This window comes from Peromyscus eremicus, chromosome 1, assembly GCF_949786415.1.
Source record: "Peromyscus eremicus chromosome 1, PerEre_H2_v1, whole genome shotgun sequence".
Classification (NCBI taxonomy): domain Eukaryota; kingdom Metazoa; phylum Chordata; class Mammalia; order Rodentia; family Cricetidae; genus Peromyscus; species Peromyscus eremicus.
Window position 1 is genome coordinate 68,961,602 of NC_081416.1, and position 13,776 is coordinate 68,975,377.

At 45.3% G+C, this 13,776-nt stretch overlaps 2 protein-coding genes across 3 annotated transcripts in view; one reads left to right on the forward strand and one right to left on the reverse strand.

Annotated features, from left to right (window-relative positions):
- Positions 1–812: 812 nt before the first annotated feature.
- On the forward strand, positions 813–6,315 carry Mmp21 (matrix metallopeptidase 21). Its single transcript, XM_059250530.1, has 7 exons — positions 813–974; positions 1,391–1,904; positions 2,883–3,022; positions 3,276–3,417; positions 4,431–4,688; positions 5,636–5,808; positions 6,016–6,315. The coding sequence occupies exons 1-7, from the start codon at positions 813–815 to the stop codon at positions 6,313–6,315; spliced, it is 1,689 nt and encodes a 562-aa protein (XP_059106513.1).
- Positions 6,316–8,217: 1,902 nt separating this feature from the next.
- Positions 8,218–13,776, reverse strand: part of Edrf1 (erythroid differentiation regulatory factor 1) — a 34,076-nt gene continuing 28,517 nt past the window's right edge. For both annotated transcript variants that reach the window (XM_059265217.1, XM_059265212.1), the window contains 2 exons: positions 13,042–13,193; positions 8,218–9,042 (listed from right to left, as the gene is read on the reverse strand). In XM_059265217.1, coding sequence (XP_059121200.1) covers positions 8,868–9,042; positions 13,042–13,193 — 327 coding nt within the window. In that variant the 3' untranslated portion in view covers positions 8,218–8,867. The remainder of the gene's footprint in view (positions 9,043–13,041; positions 13,194–13,776) is intronic.

The following is a 13,776-nucleotide window of genomic DNA, read 5'->3' on the forward strand; positions in this document are numbered from 1 at the left end:
AGACATACACCTATGTGTCTGCAAGAATATTCACCATGGCACTGCCCCACCGCAGGAGCTCGATCGCCTTTTCTTGCACTGGTTTTAAATTTTGCTTTTCTATATGCTGATTAGACATTCTATTTTTTAAAATTACATTTATTTACTATTTATTTGGGCAGTGGGCAGTGAGTATGCTCATGGAGGTGAGAGAGCAACTTGCAGGAATTGGTTCTCTCCTGCCATATGGGGCCAGGGATTGAACTTAGGTCATCGGGCTTGGCAGCAATTGCCTTTACCTTCTGAGCCATCTTGCCTACCCGAGACATTCTTTTTTTTTTTTTTTTATAAAGAAAAACAACCAGTAGAAGAAATATGAAAACGAAGTCTAGAAACAAATTAACCTGCCCTAAGCCCCAGGCCCCTCAGCAAAAAGAGACCCCAGTAGGAGCAAACTGAGGGGTATGGTTTAAAGCTGCAAGCCCAGTCCTAAAGGGCATGTTGTTAGGGCTTAGGCTGGGCCTTCAGAGCAGCACAGGTGGACGCATTCAGCACGTCTCCCTCAGTTCATTTAGGAGCAAACTCAACCAGGAAAGTCAACACAGGAGAGCAATCCACAGACTGAAGGAAGAGGAGTTCTTACACCCATGAGAAAAGTAGCCCTGGGGTCTTCAAAGGCAGCTCACCGGGGCCTCAGAAGCAGCTTCCTAGTAGGCACACTTCAGAGCTGGGTGAAGAATGCTTGCTTGCTTATAAAAGGGTCCCACCATGGCCTGCTCCTCAGGAGGGGAGACGGGGACGCAGCAAGGTAGGACCAGAGTCCCAGTGGAGCCATGCTTGCTGCCTCTGACTTGCGTCTGACATTGTTGCTCTGCTGGCTGGTTGTACCCCAGCCCACCCAGCCTGAGAGGCTTTTCCACAGCCGGGATCGTTCGGACCTGGAGCCATCTCCTCTGAGCCAGGCCAAGCCCATTGCCGACCTCCATGCTGCTCAGGTAAGAGGAGACCCACCGAGGAGCAGCATCTGCATGCCCAGGCAGTATACACCCCCCCCCCCACACACACACACACGTACATGTAGAGGCCGGAGCATAACAGAAGGATGGCTGTGCAGAGGCGGAGAGCCTGCTTAACCTGGTGTCGTCTTTGTAAAGCTGGGAATGACACCTGGGGCCTTGCACAAGCCAGGCAAGCACCTCTAGCAGTGAGCTGCACCTAGCTCCATCTCCTGTTAATCCTTGCAGCATCAGTGTCTAGGCAAGATCAGCCACTCTTCCACAGGGCATGTGGCACCCATGACGTCACTCTGGATGGCCCTGGATACTGTCCTGTATCTCGTGCCCCTCCACACCCCCTACAGTACAGGAAAAATCTTGGCAACCTATGAACTCAGGGCTTTTCTTTCCCACAGAGATTCCTATTGAAATATGGCTGGTCAGAGGAGCCTCACCCAAAGGAGTCAGCAAGGGTCTCTGTGGGCTCCACCTTGGCTCAAGCTGTGCGTAGATTCCAGAGGGCGAACAGACTGCCAGCCAGCGGGGAACTAGACTTGCCTACACTGGCAGCTATGAACAGGCCACGCTGTGGCATCCCTGACACAAAGCTGCCACCTCAGGCTGCCCTGCCAACCCCTTTAGGTCTCCGGCCCAGGGCCCGGCAAAAGCGCTTCCTTCAAATGCTGCTGCCCAAGCCAGGTGGGCAACATGAGGACACCTCAGACACTGGGCCCAGCAGGGCCTTCTCCAAGAAGACACTGACCTGGAGGCTGGTGGGAGATGCCTACAGCAGCCAGCTCTCCGTGGAAGAGCAGAGATATATCTTTAGGCTGGCCTTCAGGATGTGGAGTGAGGTGACACCACTGGACTTCCGGGAGGACCTCACTGCCCCTGGCACCATGGTGGACATAAAGCTAGGTTTTGGGAGAGGTAAGAGGGGTACGGACTTGGGATCCCTCCCTGCCTACTCTGCAGGCCGCCTCTGAGTCATCCCCCAGGGCCCCATGCCCAGTATCGTGCCAAGGGCAACCCGGGCCCATCACAACTTGATTTCCTTGTCCCCCAGAGTGGTGTGGTTCCAGCTCCTACCTGCTGGGCTTCTTCAGAGATGACACCCACAGGAGGGGGTAGCATCTGCTCTCGGCAGATTCTAAGGTCTTCGCTGTTGGAGTTCACTTGCCTAGAGCACATCCCAGCTCATCACCCACCCATTCTCCTGGGCACATGGAACAGCAGTGGGTACAGCCTACTTGACCTGTGTGAAGACACATAAAGGCACCACTACCTCCTTGCTGACAGACTGAATGGATACCCTGACTCCTACGGCCCATCTGTGAACTAGAGTGTTCCCATCCACCTTGCTGCTCGCTCTCTTATGCTCACTCTCTCTCTGGGTTAATTTCCTAATTCTAGAGTACACAAGACATGGTTTGTTATAAAAGTATAGAAGTAAGAGACGGTGACCTCGAGGTCTTCCCCATTATAGTGACCCAGCCCCAGATGTTGTCCCCTCCATCAGCACTGGCATCACACACACAACCACACCACACACACACACACACACAAGTTAGTATCCAGATGTTTCTAGTCTTTTGTTCTCTGTATAGCCCTGGCTATCCTGGAACTCGCTCTGTAAACCGGGCTGTCCTCAGAAACCAGAACTCCACCTGCCTCTGCCTCCTGAGTGCTGGGATTAAAGGTGTGCACCACCGCACCCAGCTTGTTTCTAGACTTGACAGCCACACTGTTCACAGATGCCCAGTAGCTCCGTCTGCTTCCATGGACCTTATGCAGAGCCCATTGCTGCTAGTGTTCCTGGAGACTGGTGTTGTCAAAGTCTGTATTGTCAGAAAGGGACTTAAGATGGGCACCTTCATTCACTGCTACCCACCCCTCTCCCCACACCAGGCCGGCACTTGGGTTGTCCAAGGCTGTTTGACGGGAGTGGACAGGAGTTTGCACACGCCTGGCGTCTGGGTGAGATCCACTTTGATGATGATGAGCACTTCACCCCCCTCTCCAGTGACACGGGCATCAGCCTTCTCAAAGTAAGAGGCCCCAGCTGCTCTGTTGGGAAGGCAAAGCACCTAGAAACCCAGCTTTTCCTTGGTGTGTGCATAACCTTCTAGAAAGTTTAGCAAGTCTCTGATGGTAGTTCTCCAATACTCACCCCGTTTCTCTCCTAAGCAAGCACTACTCTGCACAGGGCATAGGCCAGACCACTATAATTTAGTGATTGGTCCCAGCATCATCAGAGACTGAGGTATGGTTCCACACCTGTGGTTTGTGTTCCCCTCTTAGGTAGCTGTCCATGAAATTGGCCATGTCCTGGGATTGCCTCACACCTACAGGGCAGGATCCATAATGCAACCAAACTACATTCCCCAGGAGCCTGCATTTGAGTTGGACTGGTCAGACAGGAAAGCAATTCAAAGACTATATGGTAAGATGCATCCAGGGCAGATCCAGCAGGGTACTGAGGGGGCTAAAGCCAGGAGACTCCACTCAATATTCACTTAGAGGCTGGTCCCCAAACAGCACAGGTTGCATGGCTGAAGGGATAACCCCAAGCTCCATCCACAGGCTCTTAAAGTGATCACACTAGACCACCGACAGCCACAGGTGAAGATCAACAATCCCTTCTGTGCCTTCTCTCTCCATTCCTTACACACTGGTGAGGACAGAGGACATTGTGGCTTTTAGACACACAGAGCTCCCATACCTCGGCATCACAGAGCTGTGTGGATGCAGAGCCACTGTAAGAAGCTGTGATGCCACACATCAGCTTCGCCACAAACTTTCAGTTGTTATGCCAGGCACCTATGGCTGCTTAATACAAATGGTGGGGTAGAGAGGTGGCTCAGCAGTTAAGAGTGCATTCCAGCCTTCCAGAGGTTTAATTCTCAGCACCTACAACTATCTGCAATTTCAGTGCCGGGAATCTGACCCCCATGGGCACCCACACACATACATGTAATTAAAAAATTATTATTATTGTTAAGAAAAAGAACTGATGGTTGGTTACAGCACAGATGCCCAAGACAGGGAAAGCATTTCCACTCCTAAGCCCTCACTGAGCCCATCCCAGGTCTGCTCTCATGTGCTCCCATTCTTGACATTCAAAGCCTATTGCAGACACATGACCTTCCCCCAGTGGAAACACGGCTGTTTGTGTGTCCAGAACCAAATCAGATGTCTTTCCTCTCATGAGATCAGATGGACCAACAAGAGGCATGGGCCAGCTGCACTAGAGTGGTCACAGAACTGCATCCAGACTGGGTCTGGGAACCCTGTGAGCGGCTTTCTAAAACAGCCTACTCCCTGTGTAGTCTCTATGGTGCTTCTTTAGGGCGTTCCAACAGGAAGTGCTAGCCATGTAGTCGTCCCCATTCCAGACAATTATGAATGCTGCTGTTTGCAGTGACAAATGGCTGGAATTATTTCTTCTCTTTCCAGGGTCATGTGAGGGATCATTTGATACAGTGTTTGACTGGATTCGCAAGGAGAGGAACCAATATGGTGAGGTGAGGGTGAGGTTCAACACCTACTTCTTCCGCAGTAGCTGGTACTGGCTCTATGAAAACCGTAACAACAGGACTCGCTATGGGGACCCTCTCCAAATTCTCACTGGCTGGCGTGGAATCCCCATGCAAAGCATCGATGCCTTCGTCCATGTCTGGTCATGGGGAAAAGATGAGCGGTACTTTTTTAAAGGTAACAATGCTTTGGGCGTGGCTCTATTTCTCTTACTCAACTTGCACTCAGGATGTTTCCAGCACTTACCAAGGTTTCATTGTTAAGTGCTGGTGACCACTGGCTTTCCTGTTTGCTTAGGCTCAGGGTGGGCTGTATCCTGATCTTAGGAAGGCTCCTAAGTCACCAAATGAGTAAACGTGGCTAGATGCCTCTAGCATGGAAAAGAATGGTGTCTTAGGGTTTCTGTTACTGTGAAGAGACACCACAACCACAGCAACTCTTATAAAAGAAAATATTTAAGTGGGTGGCTTACAGTTTCAGAGGTTTAGTCTGTTACCAGCATGATGGGACATGGAGGCATACAGGCAGATATGGTGCTGGAGGAGGAGCTGAGAGTTCTACATCTTCATCTGTGGGCAACAGGAAGTGAACTCTCTACCACACTGAGCATAGTTTGGGCAAAGGAGGCCTCAAAGCCCACCTCCACAATGACACACTTCCTCCAACAAGGCCACACCCACTCCAACCAAGTCACACCTAATAGTGCCACTCCTTTGGATGCCATTTTCCTTCAAACCACCACAAATGGTCTGTAGACTAAGACTTGAGATATTCCATGATGTTTGTGGGCTTTCACTGAGAGGCATCTAGCATTCTAAGACAGCAGTGATGGGTAGGACAAACAGTGGGGTCAAACTGAAAAGTCATGGGAGGTCTAAGGAGATGGTTGAGTGGGAAAACCTTTCTCTGGAATCATGGCAGAGCACCACACAGGGCTGACTTAGGTCCTATTGGAAGCTACCCTTTGGAATGACATGAAGTGGCATGCCAGTTTGTCATGGGATGGTGGGTGAAGTCTCACTTGGGTGGAGTTCAGGAGTCCTGGGTTGTATCTCTGGCCCATGCCATGTTTCTTGTGGACTGGTATTAAGAAACCACATTAACAGTTTTGGGTTGGCTCTCAGGAAATCAATACTGGAGATATGACAGCGAGAATGACCAGGCACACACAGAAGATGAACAAGGAAGGAGGTACCCCAAATTGATTTCGGAAGGCTTCCCTGGCGTCCCCAGTCCCCTGGACACTGCCTTTTATGAGCGGAGGCAGCAGTTAATTTACTTCTTCAAGGAGTCTCTAGTAAGTATCACTAGATCCAAGTTCTTAGTTGAAAGACATTCTAATTACTTCAGATCTACACAACAATGGCAGATCACCAGATGGGAAAATACTTAGAACTTCATTCATGTCTATAGAATTCAGTGCAAAGTCAGATTAAATCAAGATGCTGTTGTAAGTTCAGAGTCAACAATCCTCAGAAAAGTGTATGTCTGCTTTACTTTGCAGGTATTTGCTTTTGATGTCAACCAAAACCAAGTACTTAATTCTTATCCAAAGATGATGAGCCAAGTGTTTCCAGCAATAATGCCACAAAACCATCCATTCAGAAACATCGACTCAGCTTACTACTCTTATGCACACAGCTCTGTCTTCTTTTTCAAAGGCAACTCATACTGGAAAGTAGTTAGTGACAAGGACAGACAACAGAACGCTCAGCTTCCTCTGAATGGCTTATTTCCCAAAAAATCAATTTCAGAGAAGTGGTTTGATGTTTGTGATGTCCATATCTCTACACTGAACATGTAATGAGATCAGGACAATTCAGAGAGTGCTAGGACTTAGAAACAGCTCTAAGAGAAAGTCAGACTTCTTTGCAAAGAAAAGCAGCCAGATTCTTAGTGGCTAAAGCAAATATGGCTTCCCAGGCTAAAACTGAAAAAGAAAGCATTACTTGAACTTTAAAAATAGATTTAAGGATCAGTTACTTGGGGAAAAAGTACCTTTTAGAAACATCAAATAATTTGCCCTAGAGAATCCCCATCTTTTCAATTCCACATGATCTCTGCCATCCCAATAGTACCACCAGTGGTCACAGCATTGTCAGAAATGGCTTTGCTTTCACAGCACTTAAACTGAGGACTGGTCTAGGGTAGGACACAGAATTGAAATTAACTATACTGCACAATACGTTATAATGACGTGTTTAACATTTGACATGAACCAAAGGTCCCAATGTGTCTTAGTTTTGTCTGTCTGGCACAACAGTCAGGTCTACATCTCTGCACCCTGCAGTGGTCGCCTCCTGCTGCCAAATGCAACTTGTCTGTGCACACACCTCACCCCAACTGGCTGTGGCTCTGAATGCATGGCCTTTCTGGCTTACCCTAATTGGCTTGGTGGTCTTCTCTCCCTGCAAAGCAGTGAACACTTAATTGTTTATGTCCTGTAGGCCAGGCCACGCCACAACAGGGCTCTGGAAGCTAGATGGGTAACTAATTTTCCTAATCTAGGACAGGCATTATCCTTTATCTTCTACACAATAGGGATTATGAATTTTTTGTATTTTTTCAAGACAGGGTTTCTCTGTGTAGCCCTGGCTTTCCTGGACCTCAGTCTAGAGACCAGGCTGGCCTGCCTCTGCCTCCCAAGTGAGAGTACTGAGATTGAAGGTGTGTATCACCGCCCAGCTGGCTTACAACTTCTTAACACACAAAGCCACTGTCATAAAACGATGGTATCTGGACAATGAAATTAACTGAACAAGGTTCAGAAACCTGAGTGGTCAGGCCACAGAGTCTTCTAAAGGAACAGCTAAAACACATGTACTTCAGGAAACTTTAATTTAAACCAACATAAGTAATTACAACACATTTAAGAAGGATCTTTTATTTTTTCCTGCAGAAATTTTCATGTTATTGCTATGACAAGGGAAAGAGCCAAATTTCTACTTCCTTGGTTAAAAACCATCTTCCTTCGATCTGAAGGCTTTTCAGCTGAGGAGAAGGGCTAGGAGACAAGCAGTCCTAACACCCCAGCTCATTTCTAAGGAAGCAGGGGGAAATCCTGTTGAGTTCATCTGCTCCAGAGGTGCTATGCTCAGTGGAAGCAGCCAGGTCGAGGAAGGGCTGTGTGTTACTGTGTTCACACTCACTGCAGGGGCAAAGGAACACAGCAGTCCTGAAATGGGACTGCTGAGTTGGTTCAAAAGCTTTACAATTTCACCAAAACTTTAAGGGTTTCAGTGATTAATTCTTGTAAACAGATGAAAATGTGCTCCAAGGACAATGCAAACCAAACAAGAACTAGACAAATGGCTAGAGAATCTGCCTTTGCTGCAATGGAGGCCAGCTGAAGTGAGAGAAACCCACAGCTGCAGGCGTGGCTGGTGTGGGAGAGGCTGCACAGTGACTGGACAGCAGAGTGTCACCCAAGCAGAAGAGTCTGCTTGATTTACAGGCTGCACACTTCCTTGAAACTTTTAGTCACAGCCCCATATGCAGTCAGCTTTGGTAATGGGAGAGAATGAACGCATGCAAGTGGGCAAGATCCCCAGAGCAGCATGGCACAAGCAGAATGTTCCAGGAGAATGAATGGGTGGCAGACCTTTACCTTGAGCATTATGATCTAGGTTGTACTTCGTCAAGTTTTGCTAATCACAAGCAAATCAAATCACAGCAGTGTGAAGAATGCAAGTGGGAAATACCAAGGTATGTTAAATAAATAGCTTATTTATTCAAAATAGTTCTCTTACCTTATTCACAGTTTCAAGTTTAAAATGAAAAAATGATAGATAGTACCTATTCTTTACCAATGTCACATAAAGTCAAAGAAAAGTGAGTCCTTTTGGAACATGCACTGAATAGAGACCTGCACAATTACCAGTCTTCGGAAAATCCTGCACCACAGCTTAGAGGGTACACTTTTTTTTGTGCAATTTATAAGGAAATGCTGATGTGCAGAGTTTCTACTAGCCATTTGAACCCGTAAAGTCACTTGGATAAAAGTTTTCTTAGCCAAAGTAACTTTTTATCCAAAATAATCTCATCTTCCACCAGGTGGTTAAACATACTTGAAGACTATTTGCAAGTGTAATCTCATCATAGGAAGTGTGCTATCACTGAGGAACCATGTACTTTTCTAGGAAATACACTGGGAAGCTTTTGGTTCCATTCTGGTTTTTCACCTTTTAAAGGAAGAAGCCAAAACAACCCACGTCCTCTGCCTGCTGTGGGAAACGAGTCTCTACTGTGGACCTGTTTAAATGGCATCTCCTCATATTTAATAAGACTCAGCACCGAGTAGACAGAACAGCTCTGGGTTGGGAAGGCACTGACAGAGTCCTCAGGTACAACTTTGGGTCAGGGGACAGCACCGCCACTTGACCCACTGTTCCCAGAGGCAAGCTGCTCCAGCAAACAGATGATGACTTCAATTCTTTCCAGCAGAGTTGAGTTTCTGTTGGCAGTTGCTCTCAAAAGCTGAGAGTAAATCTGCTTGTTGGTTTGGAGGACTGTATCTTCTTCAGTGTTATTGCTAGAGTTAGACAGGTGAAAGGGATAGAGGGAGAGGTCAGAAATAACAGGCACTTTATAGAGCAGCTGCACTTGCCTGTGGCTACTAAGTGAATCACACACAGACCACCGCCTCAGTGGCAGGGCACTGGGAGAAGGCACAGTGAGCGACCGACCATGAAAACATGGTCAAAGAATATATGCCTTCAAGAGAGTAGAGTGGGAGCTGTGGCTGGTAAGGGCATGGAGAGGCTAGGTGGCCATTCCTCTACTCACCAACCCACATCCCAACCAGCAGCTGCGCTCTGGCCTCAGATTCCTGATTTAACTTCCTCCCATTTGTACAGCTCATGCTTTTTCTTAACCTCTTGTTACCCACTGAACTAAAGTCACTGTTCACAGGCTCCACTATGTCAAACAAATCCTTTTCCTCTTAAGATAATTAACTGATTTGCCTTACCTACCATTTTACTCAACTAAATACTTAATGTATTTGTCTCTGGACAGTCCATGAAGTTATTAATTTGTTCTCTGTACTACATACAAGAAAGGGCTCCAGGATTCCCAGACACTACTTTTTATAGCTTTTCATCTCAAATCCTAAAGCCTCCAAAATGTCGAGGCCCCACTCTGCTACAGCAGTGAATACTAAGTAAGGGGTAAGAAAAGCTCAATTCTTAACCCAAAGAATAAATTCTCTGCAACTTAATAGACAAAATTTACATTGTGTCTAACAGCACCTACATAGCTGTCATATCATGAAGCACACTCAACAGCTTGAAAATGAAAATTTTCAAAAAGAAATTTAATCTTAATTTTCTTAGATTTCACTGTAATTACTGGGAACCTAAGTTAGGCTTTTCAATTATTAAGCCCACTTTCTCAGCCTCAGGCTAAGTGGGAGAAATAGTCAAAATAAAACAAACTAATAACATTCTGTCACCTCCTTTACTCTCAAAGGAGATAACTAGGTCTGCTTCTTTCAAATTTCAATGAAATTATTAGCTGTTTTCATCTGCACATGAGTAAAACACAACCAAGTCACTGACTTAGTAACCACAGTGCTCTGCTGCAAACCTGCCACAGTATCATGTCTCTGTTGCTTAGCAAATCTGAAAACACAAATCAGCTCAAAGGACATGCAGTCTGCATAAAAACTTTAGATTAAAAAATTTTAATCTAAACTAGCTGGGTGTGATGGTTCATGCCTTTAATCCCAGCACTCAGGAGGCAGAGGCAGGTAGATCTCTGAGGCCAGCCTGGTCTACAGAGTGAGTTTGGGACAGCCAGGGCTACATAGATAAACTGCCTTGAAAAACCAAATAAATAATTTTTCTTCAACATTAATAACGTGATCAGAAATAAAACTTAATTAGGTCATACATAGGACTATTGTGATATAAAACATAACAAAAGACTCAAATTACCACCTGTCAGCCAATCACTCAAACCACTGATTTATGAAAAATCATTGAATTAGTTCACATGATCTTATATATACTGCCACCTTGTGGACACAACAGTGAATCTTAAAAACCTACCTGCAATTAGTTTTTAGGCAATAAAAGCCTAGAGTCCCTTCTCCACATGTGTTATTTACTCTGCTTTCTGGTTCTTCAAAAAGATGGATACATGTGCTAAACTGTAGTGAACATACTAACATAACTTGCTGCATACTTAAGACTTCCCCCAATAAAAGATCTCCTTAGGAGAAAGATACTCAGAAGCTGTGAATCTAATACTGAGGTATGCGCCAAGCAACTAAGTCTTGGCTCCCCAGTCCTCCCTTCCCAAACAGAATAAAAGCATGGGAGAAGACGCAGTATGGAATGTGGGTGGCAGTACCCAGTGTGTGTGAAGTCAGTCTCTCTGAGGTATGGTGTGAAAGACAGGACAAAGCTAAGGGCACAGCAGATGTAAGGAATCACCTTCCACAGACCTACCTCACCCTAAATGTACCCCCGTCCCTTGTCAGGGAGGGACCTTCTAACACTCTGGGTAGATCCTGAAACTAGGTATCCTGAACCCCATATATAGTATATCCCCCCCCAAAATGATAAACCAAGCTTATAGTAAACATAATCAAGGATTAGCAATATTACCATAGATATTAGTAACTCCCAGCACTTACCTGTTTTCTTTCCTTTTTTTGGTTTTTCAAAACCAAAAAAGGTTTCTCTGTTCCTGAGTGCTAGGATTAAAGAGGTGTATCACCACCGCCCAGCTGTTTTCTTTCTTTACTGAGAACTTTTGGCTCATTTCTCTCTCTCTCTTTTTTTTTTTTTTTTGGTTTTTTCGAGACAGGGTTTCTCTGTGTAGCTTTGCGCCTTTCCTGGAACTCGCTTTGGAGACCAGGCTGGCCTCGAACTCACAAAGATCCGCCTGCCTCTGCCTCCCGAGTGCTGGGATTAAAGGCGTGCGCCACCACCGCCCGGCTCATTTCTCTTAAAGCTGGCATCATATTCAAATTGTCAGCATCATCACCCTCTCATAATTTGGGGCCATTATGGAGACAGACAGATGTTACATGAATACAGGCCACGATGATCATCAAGCAGGCTACTAAATGACTAACAGGTAAACTAATAGTGTGTATGGTGTAGATATGGTGGTCAAAGGAATAATTTACATCCTAAGACAGCATGTACTTCATCAGACTATGCAGAATGGTGCACAACATTTATGAGCTGTTTACTTCTGAAATTTTCCATTTAATATTTTGAACTAGAGTTGAAGACAGCTAACTAAAACCTCAGAGGTGAATTTTAGCTATGGGCATCTACTATTGTTAGAACTTGTATCCTGTGGTATACAGAAGGTTGCCATGGCAAGAAGAAATTCTCAACTGTAGCTTATAAAAATGAAAAAAGTTGGGCTGGAGAGATGGCTCAGCGGTTAAGAGCACTGGCTGTTCTTCCTGAGGTCCTGAGTTCAGTTCCCAGCAACCACATGGTGGCTCACAACCATCCATAGTGAAATCTGGTGCCCTCTTCTGGCCTGCAGGTGTATATGCAGACAGAACACTGTATACATAATAAATAAATAAATCTTAAAAAAAAAAAAAATGAAAAAAGTTATAAAAATGACTCAACTGAACACCTGTCAGGTGAAACCTCTGAGACAGACCAAACCAGACTCTGTCGTCCTAACAGATGAGCAGTTTTCAACACTTCTGCACAAATAACAGCACATAGTAAGAAGCAGAGACTAGGAAGAAGGGCAGAGACGATAGTGATCTTATGGGGGCTTGAAATGACCACTGTGAACGAGAGAGGCACTAAGAGAAAACTCAGGCACTGAACAAGATCAGCTTGCTTAATGTCAGCAAGAAGCATTTATGGAGTGATGGGCTGTGTTGTGTCACAGTTGTGAAACTTCTAGAATGCTGTCAAAGCTCATAACAATCACACATAACAGTCTTAAAATATAAGACAAAAATTACCTGTATCCCAGGATACAATGATAAGACAGACTTAACTAGTAACAATGATGTATGTGGGTGCATTTTCTTTTACTTTTATCTATTTTCCATGTTTTGTAATATGGGCTAGACTACACTTGTGTTTTTTATCACGCTCCTGACGAAGTACTTGGTACTCAATTTCAAGTTACTGATGCCAAAAGAACAGCTCCGGTGAAAGAGCACACTTTACACATCAGCAGAGGAACCTGGGATCTCTGGCTGTGCACTCCTCATTCTTCTCTCTCCCTAACATCCCAGCCTCAGAGACTCTAGCAACTGGCCCTCAGGATCCACATCACAGCCCTGAATTCATATCAAAGACATGCTTGTAAGTGTTACTACAAACAATTTAGGGTCTTCATTCCAGGGCTACTTGTCTCTCCAATATTGTATTTATCCTATGCATATGCATATGAATATACCTAACAAGGAATAGTACTTAAAATTTTGCATTTTCCACACACAACATAAAAAACGCAACCTACCTGTTCTTTACATCAGTCGAGAGAACTCATGTTCTTTAGCAAAGAAGGTTCAATAAATAAGCATGTAATTTACCTCATTTTCCTTTTAGATGATGACAGCAATTTGATGGACTGAAGGAGAAGGAATGACAGACGAGACTCAAATATACTAAGGAGTTTGATCACTTCTTCTCGATTAAGATTAGGTGAAGAATCAGCAGCCGATGTAGCTTCATCATTCTTAGGCTAAAGACAGCACAACGTTACTTCACCTAAGCTGCCCTTCTCCCACATTTCATACACAATGATGGCAAAGCTGCCCCTGCAATCCAGCAGACTATGTAATCACAAACAGGAAGCAGACCCAAGAACACTCTAACAAAGACACAGTAAAGTCCCCACACCTAAAAAGTACTAACAAAATAAATGAATCCTGATGGGAATTTCATGACTTCTCAACACTGACTGGTTGCTACATAAGCACCATGGAAACGGATACCACCTAACCAGGATTCACCAGGGTTGGAAAAGTTAGGGGTGGGAGGAACACAGGGGCACACTCTGCAGAAATGCTGGACATGCTGTGGAGCTTGGGGAGCAAATGCTCCTGGGCAGTTCACTAGGACTGAGAGCACAGGCTTCCCTGCCCTTGGAAAGCAAAGGCAAAGACACCTCCAAACCAGAAATACGACTTTAAGAGGCTTTGTAACTTGCTAACAGGTCCCTTGGTAACTATGGCTCATTAACAATCATTCTTAAAAAACTTTCAAAAAAAAAAAAAATACACTCATTAAAGTAGGTCAGTAATACTATCATGCAAATGTAACTA

Coding starts and splice junctions, on each gene's coding strand:
- Mmp21 (XM_059250530.1), top strand. CDS start 813: ATGCTTGCTGCCTCTGACTTGCGTCTGACATTGTTGCTCTGCTGGCTG. Junction 3,023..3,275: donor CGGGCATCAGCCTTCTCAAA/GTAAGAGGCCCC, acceptor TTCCCCTCTTAG/GTAGCTGTCCATGAAATTGG. Junction 3,418..4,430: donor AGCAATTCAAAGACTATATG/GTAAGATGCATC, acceptor TTCTCTTTCCAG/GGTCATGTGAGGGATCATTT.